Source organism: Cyanistes caeruleus, chromosome Z (assembly GCF_971803275.1).
Source record: "Cyanistes caeruleus chromosome Z, bCyaCae1.hap1.1, whole genome shotgun sequence".
In the NCBI taxonomy this organism is placed as follows: domain Eukaryota; kingdom Metazoa; phylum Chordata; class Aves; order Passeriformes; family Paridae; genus Cyanistes; species Cyanistes caeruleus.
In genome coordinates, this window is record NC_141732.1 from 81,821,157 (window position 1) to 81,837,922 (window position 16,766).

A 16,766-nucleotide genomic window follows, 5' to 3' on the forward strand; every position below is an offset into this window, starting at 1 on the left:
ATCACTAAAGAATAAAGGGAGTCATGGGAAGGTGAAAATGCCACCCGGTCCTCTGGAGGAACACCTCAGGAGCAGATGTGTTACTGAGTGTGTCACACTGTATAAAGCTGTGAAGACGTGCTCCGCTCTGTATGAGCACAGAAGATCTTAACAGACCCAAAAAAGACCTGCTTTAGAGAATGCATTGGGAAGCAGAGATCAGATGGGTATAAACTCAATGAATATTATTAAGAGTATAAATTAAATTCCCAGAAAAAGAAAGGATGACATTTCATAAAATTCAAGGGTGATAAATTTTAAAAATAAAAAGGGATCCTTGAATGCAATGTAGAACTGTATTTCCTGCTTTATTGCTATCATCAGGGCACTAAAACTATTGAAAAATTAAATTGATATTTATATGACAACAATCATACTGCCATGCTAAAATTAAAATTCTGGAAGGGTGGAGGTCGTCTACATTTAAAAAGTTTGTAAAAGTCTTAATGCAAAATATTGATCAATAAGATATTGTCTCATTTGACAGGTAATTGCTGATTGCACTGTGTTCTTGGACTGATTTGGGAGCATTTGGTACCGGAGATATAGGGCATTAAAGGGGACCGTTGTGTATATAAAAATTCTTATGTTCTAATATTAATTTGATTTTTTTAATTATTTCATTTTAGAATAGATGCAGAAAGGTCACTAATTTTCGACACAGCAGAAGTATGTTTTTGAAAAATATTTTCTGAATTCCCATATGATATATTGATCTGATAGTAGGGATTTGGTTTCGTTTTCCTGAGTTTCAATCCAAGTGCTGATTTGATTACATGTAGAGAAAATCATTACCAGTATATCTTAATTAAATCTAAACAAGGGAAATGGTGAAAATATTTTCCTTACTGGTTTTCCATTTGGTGGTAGTTTCTAAATTGCTGTGGTGTACTTTAAACAATACCCTGCATGTGATGAAAATGTGTTCTGACAGATCGCCTTCCAAATTTGCAGAAGATTTAAGCTTTTGTTGTGCAATCAATAGAGTATTTATCCACCTTTCTATCTGTTGTATTGTAATAACATAAAAACATGTTCTGACCTTACATCTCTTAGATTTTCAAATGAGAATGTGTGAAATTTCTTCCCCCTTACTTTGTGATCCACAAATCACTGGTTATGTTGATTCTTACGGGGTTCTTTAAGTTGACAGAGTAATGTAGTTTTATCCAGTTGTTATCAATGTGTGTTTCTCTCTTCCCTCTGCTTGAAAATCCATGTTGATTATGTCCAGCACTGCTTGGGGCAGGGCTGCACTGACTCTCCTCCGCTCTCTCCGCAGCTGCGTGCACTGCAATGTTGTGTACTCTGACGTGGCGGCACTCAAGTCTCATATTCAAGGTTGTCACTGTGAAGTCTTTTACAAGTGTCCTATCTGTCCCATGGCATTTAAATCTGCTCCCAGCACGCACTCCCATGCCTACACACAACACCCGGGTATCAAGATAGGCGAACCAAAGTAAGCAAAATTCATCTTCTACTGCACTTGCCTGCATTTGAATGACCTGTGAAATTGCATTCTGTCCTGTGCTTGCAGTCGTAAAAGTCACCTCTGACATCCACCAGTTTGTCAGCCTGCTGGTAATGTGGGATTTCTGTAGTGCTTTCATGATTTTTCAGCTGGCAGTTCATTGGGCAAAGGTGACATTTCTCTGAATTCACTAGCAGGTCTTTAAGCATTGCATGCTATAAGAGTGTGAGTGCAAAATATAATTACACAAATTATTTGGACAGGTAGTTGGAGTGTTGCTTGTTCTGATGTTTTAATCTGTTTAGCTCGTTTACTTTTTTACTGTGAATTAAAATAATGGGATTCCAAAAAGAGCTGCTAAGACTCATCAGTGCTTATGTGGTGATTTTCATAATGTGGTTGAAAAGTTGAGAAAAAGTGATTTTATCTGTTTATAAAAGCTTTTTTCCAATAGGTAATCTCTTTCTGGCTTAAAGCAGAAGTGGTTTCATTCCGTAGGTAGGAAAGTTGGCCATAAAGGTGGTAGCTTGCTGAAGGTGGTGACACAGGGCACAGGCTGGGCTCAGCTTCAGGGTCTTTTTTTAAAGCTGTTGGACACTGGTGAGCTCTGCTGAAGGCAGCAGGTACTTCTGTGTCTGCAGACTCCTCTAGCCTTTGGGTCTGAGCCTCTCTGAGGACCCCTTGTCCTCCATCTTCCTCTTTCTCACTGCTACAAATGCTCTGTTCAGAGCAAACACTCAGGGATTGAGCTCCATGTTTTCTCTGGGGTGTGCACAGAGCACCAGCATGGTGACAATTTGCTGGCTCAAGAACGTAGAAGGGATCATGTCATGTAATAACCAGCGTTCCTAAGAGTTCAGTTTCTCACTATTTCTTCTAGCGTCTGAACAAGAGATTTTTTTTACCTTTGTTTACACCTCCATCAAAGCAAAATGGCAACAAACTTGCCATGTTTGATACCAAATGAAGGCATTTCTGCCTAGTGGGAAATGATACATTGTTTTAATTCAGCATGGTATCAGTCAGAAGCTGTGAGATACCAGTGTTTAAAACGTTTTTTCAGGTTCCCACAGTTCACATTAAAGAAATCTAAAAGATTAAGATCAGTGTTTGTATAAGATACTACACATATGAAAACTGAACTGTGGTTGGATCTGCCAAATTGTTTCTGATCAGGTTCATGAATTAAGTATTTAGCATTAGTTTTCTTTCCATATAGATGCACTTATAATTGTATTGCTTTATGCATTTACTTCGATTAAAAAAAAAAAAACTAAATGAAATTTTATTAGGTGCTACTGTAATAAGTCACAGAATCCATAGCTGAGCACTCCTCTTAAGAAGTGGTGTTTCCTTTAAATTTGCCAGTTTTAATCACGATGCTGCCTTAAATCCATGCAGAGTGACCGGTAGGATTTTTCCAGCCCTTGCAGTGGTCAGAGTTCTTGGCTTGCCTAGTTCTGAGCAGAGGTGACAGGTTGTATTTAAGGCAGTACATTCACATTTGGGTTATCTGTGCTGCATCATGGAGCACCCACTGCAAGCCTGCCAGCCTCATTCCTGAGCCCAGGTGTGTGGCACAGTCACGTGAAGCCATGGCTTCAGCCATGTGCCAGGACCTCTGGCCCTGTGGCTGCTGAGGGACTCTGTAGCAAGTCACATTCCTCTGTTTACAGGAATTGGGCTCCTGGGGAATCTGGCTGCCTGCTTCTGCCATTTACTTGGAACTGTGTGATTTACAATCACATTACAAACAGTTGCTGCAGAACAGATGCACTAAACTATTTGAAAAATGACTTTTATATGCAGGGATTCTCAGTGGGATGAAATGAGATTATTTTAATATAGGGAAATGGATGGCTGTCTTGTCTTTCAACTTTGAGAAGATCTCTCCTGTAACAACATACTCTAAGCTTTGGTTTTCTTTTTTTTCAGTAAACAGTGTCTAGGAATGGCACTAAGATATTTTTCATGGCTGATCTCTTTTTGAATACTGGTGAAATTCTTGTTTATCAAGCCAAATTATGGAAATTTATGGTACTATCGGTGAAAAGTGTATTATCCCCCAAGTTCCTTCTTCTAGAGAAAAAAAACTTTGGGAAGGAGGAATACTATCCTCTGGTGCACAAACTTTCCAAATGCTAAATGTCTTTTATGTGACTGAGAGTATTTTCCTGTGAGATAATACCTGTATTTATTCCAAGATTATATATGAATTCGTTAAACAGATTTTTGGGGAGTGAAAAGGCCATGCACCTGCTTTGGTGTGTACTGTGGGGCAGGAGCAGTGCTGAGTAACCAACCTGGCAGTGGGACAGGTCGGGATGGGATGAACTGCCTGACTTATTCCAGCATCCCTGTAAATGACATCCTGTGGAAGCCAACTGTCTTTAAGTTTTGAACAGCATTTTAGGCAGTTGCATGTTAAACACTGACTAGTTCAATTAAATTAAAAAAAAAACAAACAACAAAACCAGCATACATGGTTGCATATATGTTGTTAAGAATTGAAAATCATGTTTTTGCTGTGTCTGAAGGAAATACTCCATTTGTGTATAGTTATCACTCATACTGTGAGGTGTGTTGGTATGAATTTAAGTGAGTACAGTCTGCCCAGAGACTTGTCTGAAGTTTGGATCTTTACCCCAGATAGTTCTGCTTCTGTGAAGGTAAAGTACTTCAGCTAGCATAGAAATTACAGAGATTCAGCTTGTGGTCTTTTTGGAGAGTTACAGGTTTTATATCCAATACATTCAGAAAGGCATTGAAATTTTTTGCAGCAGATTCACTACAGAGCTGCAGTGAAGGGTTCACCAGAGAAAGCAGGACAATAGTACATTAATCATCAGAGGATGATGTGTAAATAATACATTTATCTTGGCATATGTGAGAAACTGGGACCACTTGATACCACAAAAACAAAGCCTTTCCCAGTTAATATGAAGAAGTGTATTGTTTTTCATTTGGAATTACAGGACAGCTTGAACATGGAATGCCCATGTTCTTGTCATCTCAAAACACAGTGCAGAGTGATCCCTAGACCTTTGGAGCAATGCACCATCACTGATAATTACTTAGAGGGATATAGAAAGGACTGGGAACATTTATGTGGCTAATGAGAAGATTTAGCACTTCAGCAGGAGGGGGATTTGAGGGTTGGTTTTTTGTAGTGGAAGTTACTCTTAAAGATGGGAAGTGGCCGTTGCTGTACTGAACACCTGTGGTTGGGTTACTTTTATTTTAGCTAAAGTCTCTCTGCAGCACTACAGATTAGATGGTTTCCATTTCTCTCTCATCTGATGATATGTGGTTAGAAAACTCCTGTAAGGCCAGGAGGCTGAGGGACCTAAAAGTCACATATGCTCCAAGAGAGGAAGCATTTGGTGATGTCTCTACATTCCCATGACAGATTCATCAAGGCTTGGAATAGCAGAGCAGGGAAATCCCATCCTGCGCTGTTGGAGCTTCAGGGCATTAACAGTCTAGGTTTGGTATTCAGGAGCCTCAAAGTCATGAACATTGCCAAAAGTGTATTTATCTTGAAGTATGTTAGTAACTATGATTGAATGAGTCACTCCCTTAAAATATACTGCGTTTGTAACCTGGTGTGGGGATATTATCATTTAGCTACAATGTGAGTTCAGAAACGGAAGGTGTTGAACTGTCAGAGTATCCTGAGCAGATGTTGCTGTTGTATATGTAATGGGTACATGCTGTTGTTGCATGCTCTTAAAATTATTTTTTTCTATTTTTCTGTTTTTTCTGCTGCTCCCACATTTTGAAATTGGAGTGTGTTTTGAATTAGTTTAATTTTTTTCAGGCAATATGAAATGATTGCTTAAATATGTCAGATCTAATCAGACATATCGTATCTTATCTGTGATGAGAAAAAACATCATGATTCTTGGAAATAGATCATCAACATGACTGACATTGTTTATTATACTTCTGTTTTTAGAATAATATATAAATGCTCTATGTGTGACACTGTGTTTACTCTACAACCTTTGCTCTATCGCCACTTTGATCAGCACATTGAAAACCAGAAGGTGTCTGTTTTCAAGTGTCCAGACTGTTCTCTTCTATATGCACAGAAACAGCTTATGATGGATCATATCAAGGTGTGTAGGCATCTTCTCTTGTTTCCTTCATGATACCGTTTGTCATGCAATATATGCTGTGAGAACATACCGTGAAAAGGCACAGAATAACAAGAAGAGTGCTGAGAGAGATGTTAATAATTCTGAGAGGGTAATCTGTGAATATTGTTCTCAAATGTCAAAATGTTATATTTTGTCTGGTCTTCAGCATATCGGTGATGACTCAACCGGGTTTTACTGTAATAATGTTGATTTTGGTATACTTTGAATTTCTCAGCAAGTCTGATCCTAACAAATACTGAGTTCTATATACAGTATTCTAAGTATTATTCCAATTTTTAGGAGCTGAGAATGCTGAGTCCATCACAAAATCAAACCTTTAATGTTCAGAATTCACCAGGAAGCAGTATGTTGCTAGATGTAGAGGTTATCTGTGTGTATTCACATATGAACTTGAACATGTGTGCTTTGAAAAAAACTCCAAGTAGATGAGGAGATGAGGGAAGGGCTGAGCCAAGATGTTCAGAAATACAAGGACTGGATTTTTCCTTTGTTTCTGAACCTGCATGTTTACTTCAGGATATCTTAGATGCTCCTCTCACGCAGCAGTGCAAAACTGTTTTCTGTTTCCTTTGATCTACTCAGATGGTTGTTTTTGGTTTTTTTTTCTATATTGGCAAATTCTGTGTATTGCAGTGTATGTCTTGTTTCTGTACTTAGTATTTCTTGACTCAGATATTACTGGAAAAGTACTTTTATATCTGTTCATAAGTACTTCTGTAAGACCTGAAGACAACAATTTCAGGAACTTGATCTGACTGCAGTTAGGGCCAGAAGCTGTCTTTACAGAAATCAGGGTGCTCAGCATCTCACATTTTAAAGCCATGTTCAGTTACTTGGGCACTACGTAACTTCTTTGGCTTTAGAGTTCCGTGCCAGTATTTGGACTTTCAACCAGTGGGGTTTTAGCATGATTCACTATAAATGATTCAGGCATTTTTGAAACTAAAATTAGGGATTAGAGCATACATGTGCAGTATTGCTGGTTTTGCATTTAGGATGTGTGTATAGCAGTAGGGACTGGAGTGGAGCAAAGCAGTGTAAATTGGAATGCAGTTAAGGGGGACTGAAAAAAAACAGTAACAGCTTATTAAATAGTACCATAAAAGCAGAAAAGGATCTGGGGAGAGGATAACAGCACAAAAGGACTCAGGGAGAGTACTAGTGCCAGACAGAGGCAGAGCTGAGCTGCACAGAAAGTAATGGTTTGGTGTGTCTAGACATAAACCATCAAGGCAGAGACAGAGCTGGGTGAAAGTAGGACAGAAAGGGACAGAGGGAAGCTCAGGAGGAGATTATTTAAAGCTGCAGAAAATAACCCAGAATAATTCCTGCAGATGTCAGTATTCCTTGATGGCAATATGTATGTCTTATTTTCCTGTAATGACTTGCTACAAGAAAATCTCCAGCAGCCAGTGAGAGCAGATGGTGAAGGACTGCCCTGGCCTGGCCTGGCCCAGAGGTATCATGCTCCCTGTTTAGCCAGCACTGGGACTCCATGCAATGCTTTAATGCTCTTGGTGTAGTTTCAAATAGGAAGTGAAATTTCAAGTATTGTATTTACAGGACATTTGGAAAGTTGAGCACTAACATTTTACCTGCTTACAGGTTAGGCTGGAATGGAATCTCCAGGTCAGCTTCAGTTGCCTGAGAGTACAGGAGCCTCGTTTCCTGCTCCCCTGTGGGGATACTAAAGCCAGCCTCCTCCTTTACTACACACACTGCACTTTGCACTGTCCCAAGAGCCAAAGTATTTGCAAAAGGACTTGTTGCTGGAGTATCACATTGATACTCCTATATTCCCAGAATCAAGAATGGATTGAATGGGTTTTAGCTAAAGGAAAAATAATTCCATTTGGGCTGGTTAAATATATCATCCAAGAGGATTATAGTAAGGGTCAGTAGGTGAGAGGATCAGAACACTATCCTGGTAAAGGAAAAGTCTTCCAGACATGAGAATTCAATTGTGGGTCCCTGTTTAGCAGTAGATTAGCTCTGGGCTGCAGTCATCCCTGCTGGCCCACAACCCTCCTCATTCTTGCTGTGTCCACATCCACGTGTGGAACTTGGACACACAGCTGAAGCCCCCACAGTCCTTCCTGAACAAGTCCTGTTGTTGGAAGGCTCGGGTGTCACACCAGCACACTAAACTGGTTTGGAAATGAGGGAAGGAGGAGTCCTTCCCTTTTTACTGACCACTGACTTAAAGTGCAGACTTAAATCCCTGAGGAAGACTTCCCACCCAGGAGCTTCTGGGGCTGGAGAGTAACTTGTCAGACCCTTCTCATCTGGGGCCCTGTCAGCCCTGCAACACCATGGATTCTAAGGACTGCTAGCAAGGTAGTCCTAAATGAGCATGCTCATAACCTGACTGGAGAGTAAGACAGGGCTTAACCTCAGCCTCAGCATAAAATGTTAATAAATCCTAAATTACATAGCCATGTAATGTTTCCAGAGTTGCCTTATCTTATTTACCAATATGCCAAGCCAACATTTGGTCAGTAAAAAAGCCTTTCCTTCTTGGAAAACTCCAGTCACATAGTCTGGAATGGGGATGCTCAACTCACATGTCAGGTAAGTAAAGCGAGAAATTAAACTTAACATAAAGTACTGCTTGAGCCCTTTTTTCCTCCCTGTTAAACTGCACTGCAACTTAAACTTAACCTCTAAAGTAAGTCTCTTTATTTTTTTGTGAAAATACCTACATACAGTGTCTGTTATTGTTGGGTTGTGCTAAATCTTGCATTTACTTAACCCCGTTTCTTTACAAGAGTGATGTGATGATGATAGTATGCCAAAGAAGTAGCTGAAGGCTTTCGGTTGTGTACAGCTGTGTATGTCTTTGTCAGTTTTGTGCCTTTTCTTCTCTCTCTCTTATTGTAGTCTATGCATGGAACTTTGAAAAGTGTTGAGGGGCCACCAAACCTGGGGATAAATCTGCCTCTCAGTACTAAACCAACAACTCAAAACTCAGCCAGTCACAACAAGGAGGACACAAAATCTGTCAACGGAACAGAAAAGTTGGAGAAGAAGTCTCCTTCTCCCATAAAGAAAGCAGAACCTAAAAAAGTCACTAGTCCTGGATGGACATGCTGGGAGTGTGACAGGCTCTTCACTCAGAGAGATGTTTACATCTCCCACATGAGAAAAGAACATGGAAAGGTAAAGGAATATGTTTAATTATGAAAAGGTGAATTAAACCTGAAAGGTGAATTGTTTGTTTCTAAATTCCATTTGTGTTTTTGCAAATAATTCCTTTAAGTCCCAGCATTATTATTCACTGTTCTTCCATCTATTTCATCTTTTGTGCTTTGGCTGCTTAGTTTTTTTCAGTTTCTGCATCATTCTACTGAGAAAATCAATTGTAGGCTTGTTCATTCAGTGAGAGATACTGCTGTACTTCATCCAAGCCATCTAATCTGTTCCAGGTTCTTATTTTTTCTTTGTGCCTTCTCAGTTCCCTTTCTTTACAGTGGTGTAGGGAATGTGGCAGTGCTGGGGTAACGGTTGAACCCAATCTTAAAGATCTTTTCCAGCTTAAACAATTTGATTCTGTTCTATTCTCAGTGCCTGATAGCCTCAGGGAGTGGAGACTCAGTCATGTTTTACTGGTCCAGTGAGTGCCAACTGGTGTTTCATTTAAAGGCAGACACATTCCACAGTTGAGCTGTTGCTCTAATCTTGTACTGGAAAGTTCAGCTGAGTTAACAAGTTGAATTTTGTACTTAAAGCAGCTGAATTTGAGATTTCTTACTTAAAATGGATTTAAAGTGAAATATGGGAATGTTGCATCCTCATGTCAGCAGAGAGACCGCTTGCTGTTCTTCCTGCGTTCAACAGTATTTCCAGTTAAATGAAATTAGAAAGACTGGCAGTCAGGAAGGCATTAGTGACCCTGCTTGGCTGTGGCAGCCACCTGCCCAGCCAGTCTTCACCTTTGCTGTGTGCTGGTGGCAATGCTCTGACTCTTTTCCTCAGCTGGGAAGCAGGGAGCTAAACTGATGTACTGTGCTGCAGTACAGCAAAAGAGCAGGAATAATAGGCTGATTTGTCTGAGTGGAGGAGAACCACACTGAGTGAAAATCCATAGTTTTCAGGATGCTAATGTGCTGTAATAAATGATTGCACATTTCCAGAGATTTCTATTACAGTTATTATCTCTAAAGCTGTTCTGCGAATGATTTTATTCTGTTTATAAACGTTTTATGGAAAAGCTGAAAATGCTGGACTACTGAGTGTCATCTTCAATTTTCTTAGGACAACTTCAAGCAAATAGCACCCCAGCATCATTGCCTCCCGTAACTCCCACCCCATTCCTTCAGCTTCCTGCTGCCCAAATTTTAAACTCAGCAGAGCTTTTACTGGCAATCAGAAATGCATTTAAGACCAAATACATTGTACATTTATGCAGTTCTTAAAAACAAAGCAGCACAACCTCCCAATGAAACTGTCACTTCAGAGTGAACTAGAGAGCGATATTCAGTCTGATTCCAACCACAGCAGAGTAGCCAAAGGCATGTAAATGAAGGTTAGTAACATATCAATAATGCTTTCTAAATATTAGCTTTAAATCTGTGTCTTTCTCTCTCTGATGTTTATGTGCAATGTTACCTCAAGAACAGCCCTTATTATGAAATATTACATAATTGTTGCACTCAAATCCAGGCCTGAAGGGCTCTTTCATTGCTTCCATTCAGGTGCTGGTTTGTATCCCCATTCAAGCAGTTTCTTCAACAACGCAGGAAGCACACAGATACTAAAATGAATGGAAATACATGTCCATGTCTGTCAGAAATGGTGGGGAGTACAGATCACATGCTACATTCTTTCCCAACCTGTCAAAATTTTTAGTAATTGTTAGCTGTCAAAAAGACTATGTTGAAAAACTAAACTTTTACTATAGAGAGAATAGAAATGAGCATAAGATAAACAAGTACGTGATACAGCTCTAATAAATAGAGGAACTAATTTACAGTCTGATTTTCTTAAGAATGATAGGTGTCAGTTAAATGCTCTAAAATGATCCTTTCAGAATGGTTGTTTAAAACTGTAATTAAGCAATTCACGTGCTATTCACAAAATCCATTGTCATGCAAGGTATATGAAAATACTAGTTTCAAACTTTTAATTTCTGCTTTTGCAGGACCAGGACTTTTTTTGTAACCCCTAGCTGATCCCAGGCTGGATTATGCAGAGGTATTCATAGGAGAGGTATTGCCATATATATGCTCTTTGGACAGATCCTTAAGGTTCCAGCCCTTATTTGGAACTGTCTACACAGACAGACAGATTTGCATTTTCTGATCCTTTCCTGAGGATCCTGCATGAAGGGAGCCAGCTGTAGGGTAGGAAATTTTGTAGCCACCTTGCTGTGACTCTCTGCTTGATCTTAAGAGTGCTGCTGCTGCAAAAAAAAAAAGCTACCAGCCCAGACAGGGGAGGATTGTACAACTCCTGTCTGAAACTGGATCGCGTGTGTCTGCCTTCCACCAGGCAGGCATATGCTGAGCTCCTCGGACATGTGTACAAGTGTGTTTCTGTGAAAGGGCAGATGTTTTCTAAGTACGAATTACCAACTCCAGCTTGCTCACTGATCATCCTCTTCCTGTCAAGATAAGATGCTGTATAACAGATCATGCTGCACTTAATTACAGAACTAATTTTTCGGTTCTTTTTGGTTTGGCTGCCATTGCAAAAACAAATGCATCCAAAATCCTGTTTGGGTCTCTATCTCGAGTCTCCGCAAGGAATTTAGAACAAGCTTGGGGCGGGGGGGAGGGGGTGCAGGGGGGAGTCACAGCTGGCTACCCCACATAGTACCCCCAGGTACTGCTGAGCATCATTCCCCTACTGCTGTTCTGACCGCAGGCTTGATGCCTCTGTTCACTGCCACACAGCTACGGTCTGTGACTGCTCCAGCCCTTCTCAGTTTCTTCCTGTACTTTTTCCTTCCACTTGACCAGCTACATCAACCCCACAGAATTTCCCAAACAGATGGCCATCAAGTTGGCATCAGATCATACTGCTCATTTTGTCGTGACTTTCCCGAACCCTGTTAGTGTGTCAGTGTCGGTGAGGTTCAGGTCTGGTCCTTCTTCTGTGCTCTTCACCGCTCCTTGTATGTGGCTGAGGAGCTCCTAGTTAGTGGCTGAGGACACAGTTTGGTGATGGGAAGGGAAAACAACCCCCTCATCCTGCTGTCTTTATTGATTCAGAAATAGTCCTTTGATCTTCCCTGTTTCTTTGGTGGAAGAGATTCTCTTCACCCACTGTCCGTGACACCAGTTTACAGCTGGGGACAGGTGTGTGTCTGTATAGCTCATGGGGGCCACACTGCTTTGAAAGAGGTCCAGCTCTGACTTGTGCAGTGTAGTTGAAGGGGGGGGTGTACATGAAATACAGTACCAAAAACAGGTAAGTGATGCTTCTTTCCTATTTATCAAAAGGTTCAACACACGCACCACTTTTACTGAGCTTTTTTAATGAAAGTCTTTCTCTTCTTTTTTTTAAAGCAAATGAAGAAACATCCTTGTCGGCAGTGTGACAAATCTTTCAGTTCATCCCACAGTTTATGTCGGCACAATCGTATCAAGCACAAAGGCATTAGGAAGGTTTATACGTGCTCGTAAGTTCTGTTTTTATTTAGAAATGGAATACAAAAACCATTGTTAATTGAATATCTTTCCTTAACTGTGTAATAGCCAGTGTCCCATTCATTCAGATGCTCGGGACAGGCCAGATCAATTTGTCCTACCTGTAGAAATATGTCAGTCTCCTGAGAATGCAGTATGTAAAGTCTACAATCCAAAACTTGGCTGAGCTGAGCGTTTGCAGTTCTACTTTGGGAAACCTGGTTTTCAGGAGTCTCTCAAATACACAGCCACTCTACACAAGGCACTTGTTAAGAAACTTGTTAAGCATGACACTTGAATGTTTGTGTGTGTTTGTATGTGTGTGTGTCTGCAGGCACTGCCCAGATTCAAGACGTACTTTTACCAAGAGATTGATGTTGGAAAAACATATTCAGTTGATGCATGGAATTAAAGACCCTGATGTGAAAGAAATGACTGAATCTACCAATGTGGAAGAAAGGGAAGTAAAAGAAGACACAAAGGTAATCACTTAGAACACTCATTCCATCACTGAGAATGATTTTTTTTGTGGGTATATATTCAGGATCTTTAAATACATAACAGGTACTTTGATGCCATAAATGTCTCATCTTCTATGAAGATGAGACCCAAAAGGATTATTTATCAGAGTTGTTCTAGAATCTGCCAAGGGAAATGTTCTGACATTAGCAAGTCACAAATCGTTATGAAAAGAACTGCATATTTTTTTTTATGCTTACATGATTTCTGTCCTTTTGTTAGGTTCCTAGTCCAAAGCGTAAATTGGAAGAACCTGTGATGGAGTTCAGGCCTCCACGAGGTGCAATCACTCAGCCATTAAAGAAGCTGAAGATAAATGTTTTTAAAGTTCATAAGTGTGCAGTTTGTGGCTTTACAACAGAAAATCTTCTCCAGTTTCATGAACATATTCCTCAGCATAAATCCGATGGCTCTTCATACCAATGCAGGGAATGTGGACTTTGCTACACATCTCACGTGTCCCTTTCCAGACACCTCTTCATTGTACATAAGCTGAAGGAGCCTCAGCCAGTATCGAAACAGAATGGGTCTGGGGAGGATAATCAGCAAGAAAACAAACCCAATCATGAGGATGACTTGTCTGACAGTGCGGCATCGGACAGAAGATGCAAAGTGTGCGCAAAGACTTTTGAAACTGAAGCGGCCTTAAACACTCACATGAGAACACATGGCATGGCCTTCATCAAGTCCAAAAGAATGAGTTCAGCTGACAAGTGATCAGATTGTTTGGGATGCAGAAATCTCGCTCCACATTGGAATACTAATGACATTTTTGCTACAGAAAGTTCAAGGTATAATAGTGTTAACAGTACTGTTCAGGCTGTTGCAATATATTCTGCATAAAAGTGTCCCCTTCACCTCATTGTCTATACCCTCAGAACCTTTGAAGCAGTATTTGAGTTTAAAAGAGTTTGTATATATTTAAACTAATAATTTTTATACTCTTTTGTTATGTGTTTGTATCAGTATCTAGTGGCAAAAGTGGTTTTTTTTCTGTTTTGTTTCTGTTCTTTTGTAGTAAATTTCTTTAAAACAGAGTTCTTAATACTGGGGCAGTTCCTTAGGGTCTCCTAAACTATTTGGTTTTTGAATGCTTCTGAAAGAAAATTCATCTAATGGAAGTGCATAGGAGGAGGTGCTAGGAGGGGAGAGGAGAGAGGAAGCAATCTAAGGGGAGATTTTAAATTCTGAAGAACTTAGGCTTCCAAATGTCTAAGGAAGCTTTTAAACTTTTACTTACAAAGTATATTACATATAAAAAAAAAAAAAATAAAAGTACCACTGCATGTGTAAAATGAAATGCTGGTTTTTAGGTGGCAACACCAGAACAGGTGCAGAACCCCTGGGGTGGTAAAGTACTTTTGAAGAGTATAAATGCACAACTCTGAGAATCATGAAGCGATTTTTTTAGGTCATATGGTGCTTGTGATCAAAGCTCAAATTGTTGCAAAAGGGCTGGGCTGCTCTGAATTTAAGAAATAAGATGTAATTAGAGGAATATGTTTATAATGATCTTTTTTTTTTTTTGTCATGTAATTTATTAAACTTTATAGAAGTGAGTGCACAGCATTATGTATTTTCCTTGCTGGTTATTGAAAGGAAATAGATGACTCTTGCTACAGGGTTTGGGATTTGCCAGCTCCACATGATCATGCCAAACATTCTGGTGCTCAGTGTCACACACAGCCACAACTGGGAAGGAGCCAGCCCCAGCCAGGAGTGGGACTGGAGCTTGCAGCTTTAGCACAGGCCCTGCAGAGCTTGGCCAGACATTGCAAACTCCTGTCCAGCTAGTTTTGCTTGCACAAGTACAAAAAGGTACCATACTGTCCCTTTCACATAGAGTTCTCTGTGAGAGTATATTTTCAGTTTGTTTTTGCATTTTATACCTTGTATGTAACCCTACAAGAAATTTTTTTGTACTTTTTTTTAAAACAAATTGTGTATATATAGATAGCTGCATGATAAATAGTAGTAATTGTTGGGTTCCTTAAAAGTCTTGCTGCTGTCAGATGTTACTATACACTATGTCCATTACAACTGTATTAAACACATTTAATATGTAAATAAATGTGGAGCATTTTGCCCCAAAAGATTTGTGAGATTCTGTTATTTATCATTAAATTTTGATAGTTTTAAAATTTGAAGTGTTTAAAAAAAATATGGATCCTCTCCGACACCTCTGTAAAACTTAATTGTTCTGGCAATTGTGTATCAGATACATTAGTTCTGCTCTCTCCATCTTCATTCCTAATTTGGCTCCTGGGTAGATGCTTGTTAGCCCATTTATATTAGTGGCATATCAAGTGCTTGTGAAGTACTTCATCCTACACTGCGCAGCGGGCACAGCACCCCAGTGTGCTGCCACTGCCACCTCTGCCCTTGCCATTTAGTGGATACCTCTGAACACTTGTTTGTTGATGTGCACTGTCAACTGTACAACAAATGAGTTATCACTATGCAGAATGGTGTTTTGTATACAGTGAACAGATAATAAAATGTCAATTTTCACAGCCATTACTAATACTTTTTCTTTATTTTCCCTTTTCACTGTCTTACACCTGCAAATAACCTGATGATGCAAATGGCATCATGGTGCCAGGGTATCACACTGCCACTCATATCCCCAGAGGAGCTCCTGCACAGCCAAGAAGTGCAGTCCAGCTGCCTGGCAGTGGGCTCTCTTCAGGTCTAACTGGCAGATCAATTTAACTCTCCTGCCAGTAATCTCTTGAAAGGTTTAAGGGACAGAGGGTCTTGAACTGACATATTTCTGTGTCAGAGTTGACATACCTCCTTAACAGGAGGACAATGTCCTGAAAAGCAGGAGGTGAACAGAAGGTTTTAAAGCAACATGAGGTATGGTGAAAAGGCACAAATGTCAGTAGGCATGCCTAAAGGACTTACTTCCTCCTGTAAACTACAGAAAAAATGTTTAAACTTATTTTTGTCCAAGATGCACAACTTGACCTGCCAAAGACCCACATGTTCTCAGTTCTTAACCTCTGTCTACCTGTGGAGAATTCAGTTTGGCAAGCCTATTTACTTTTTAAAGGATTTTTATAAAACTTTGACCTTTTCATTCTGTTAATATTACCTTTCTCATTACTCTTAGCATACACACACAGCTGCCAGGCCAATAACAGCACACAGAAAAACCTATTTTAATTTAAAACCTTTCTCAAATATTAGGGTAGTTCAGTAGTCAATTCTTTGTATTTGAATTTCAGATTATTACTCAAAGGTTATCTGCCCAGGCTCTGTGAAGGGTGGCTAGGAACAGTGGGGAATGAATTGACAAGAGAAATAAGTACAGAACTGGTCAGCCATGGAAGGCACAAGCGTTCCTGACCTACATCCCCAGTCTCTGTGTACAAAGTAGATTCTGCAGCCAGAAGTGGATGCACAAAAAGGATGCACAAAAAAGGAGCACAAAAGAAGAAGCCACTTCTCATCTCATCCCTGGGCACTTCCTCACACTGAAAAAAAAAATAAAAATTGGATTTGCTCCTCAATAGTGACTGTACAAAGCATGGTTTTGATGTTATTTCTTTCATAGTTGGAAAAAAAGAGCTTGCCTCACTGGGGACCAAATAGCCCTATTAAGGGCATTGCAGTGAGGCACTGCACTGGGAATAACAGAGATTCACCTGCCTGGAAAATTAACTGGAGGCACTACAGCTCTCTTCTCCAAGCCCTAGGATTCTATTTTGAACAAGAAATGCATTTGAAACAGTAATGTGACTATTAGCCAAATAAGCTGAGCATAGAACCCTTCTCAGATATGCCCCCTTATATGATTTGGCAAAAGACTTTATGCAGTTCATTTATTTTCTGTTCTCAAATTGTGCTATTTTGTATTCAATGGCTCTAATGTGATGGTGGGGATATGGATGCAGTGCATTATCAGCATTGCTCTCCCCGGGTCAGTCCAGCACTTGGCTA

General features: G+C 39.9%; 2 protein-coding genes across 14 annotated transcripts in view; one reads left to right on the plus strand and one right to left on the minus strand.

The window, feature by feature from the left end:
• The window catches only part of ZNF532 (zinc finger protein 532), a 33,630-nt gene extending 18,292 nt beyond the window's left edge, over positions 1-15,338 (plus strand). For all 11 annotated transcript variants that reach the window (XM_086867205.1, XM_086867206.1, XM_086867210.1 and 8 more), the window contains 6 exons: positions 1,322-1,498; positions 5,469-5,631; positions 8,554-8,832; positions 12,183-12,295; positions 12,637-12,784; positions 13,044-15,338. In XM_086867205.1, the coding sequence (XP_086723331.1) occupies positions 1,322-1,498; positions 5,469-5,631; positions 8,554-8,832; positions 12,183-12,295; positions 12,637-12,784; positions 13,044-13,538 (1,375 nt within the window). In that variant the 3' untranslated portion in view covers positions 13,539-15,338. The remainder of the gene's footprint in view (positions 1-1,321; positions 1,499-5,468; positions 5,632-8,553; positions 8,833-12,182; positions 12,296-12,636; positions 12,785-13,043) is intronic.
• Positions 1-16,766, minus strand: part of ALPK2 (alpha kinase 2) — a 96,062-nt gene that overhangs the window by 76,084 nt on the left and 3,212 nt on the right. The window lies entirely within an intron of this gene.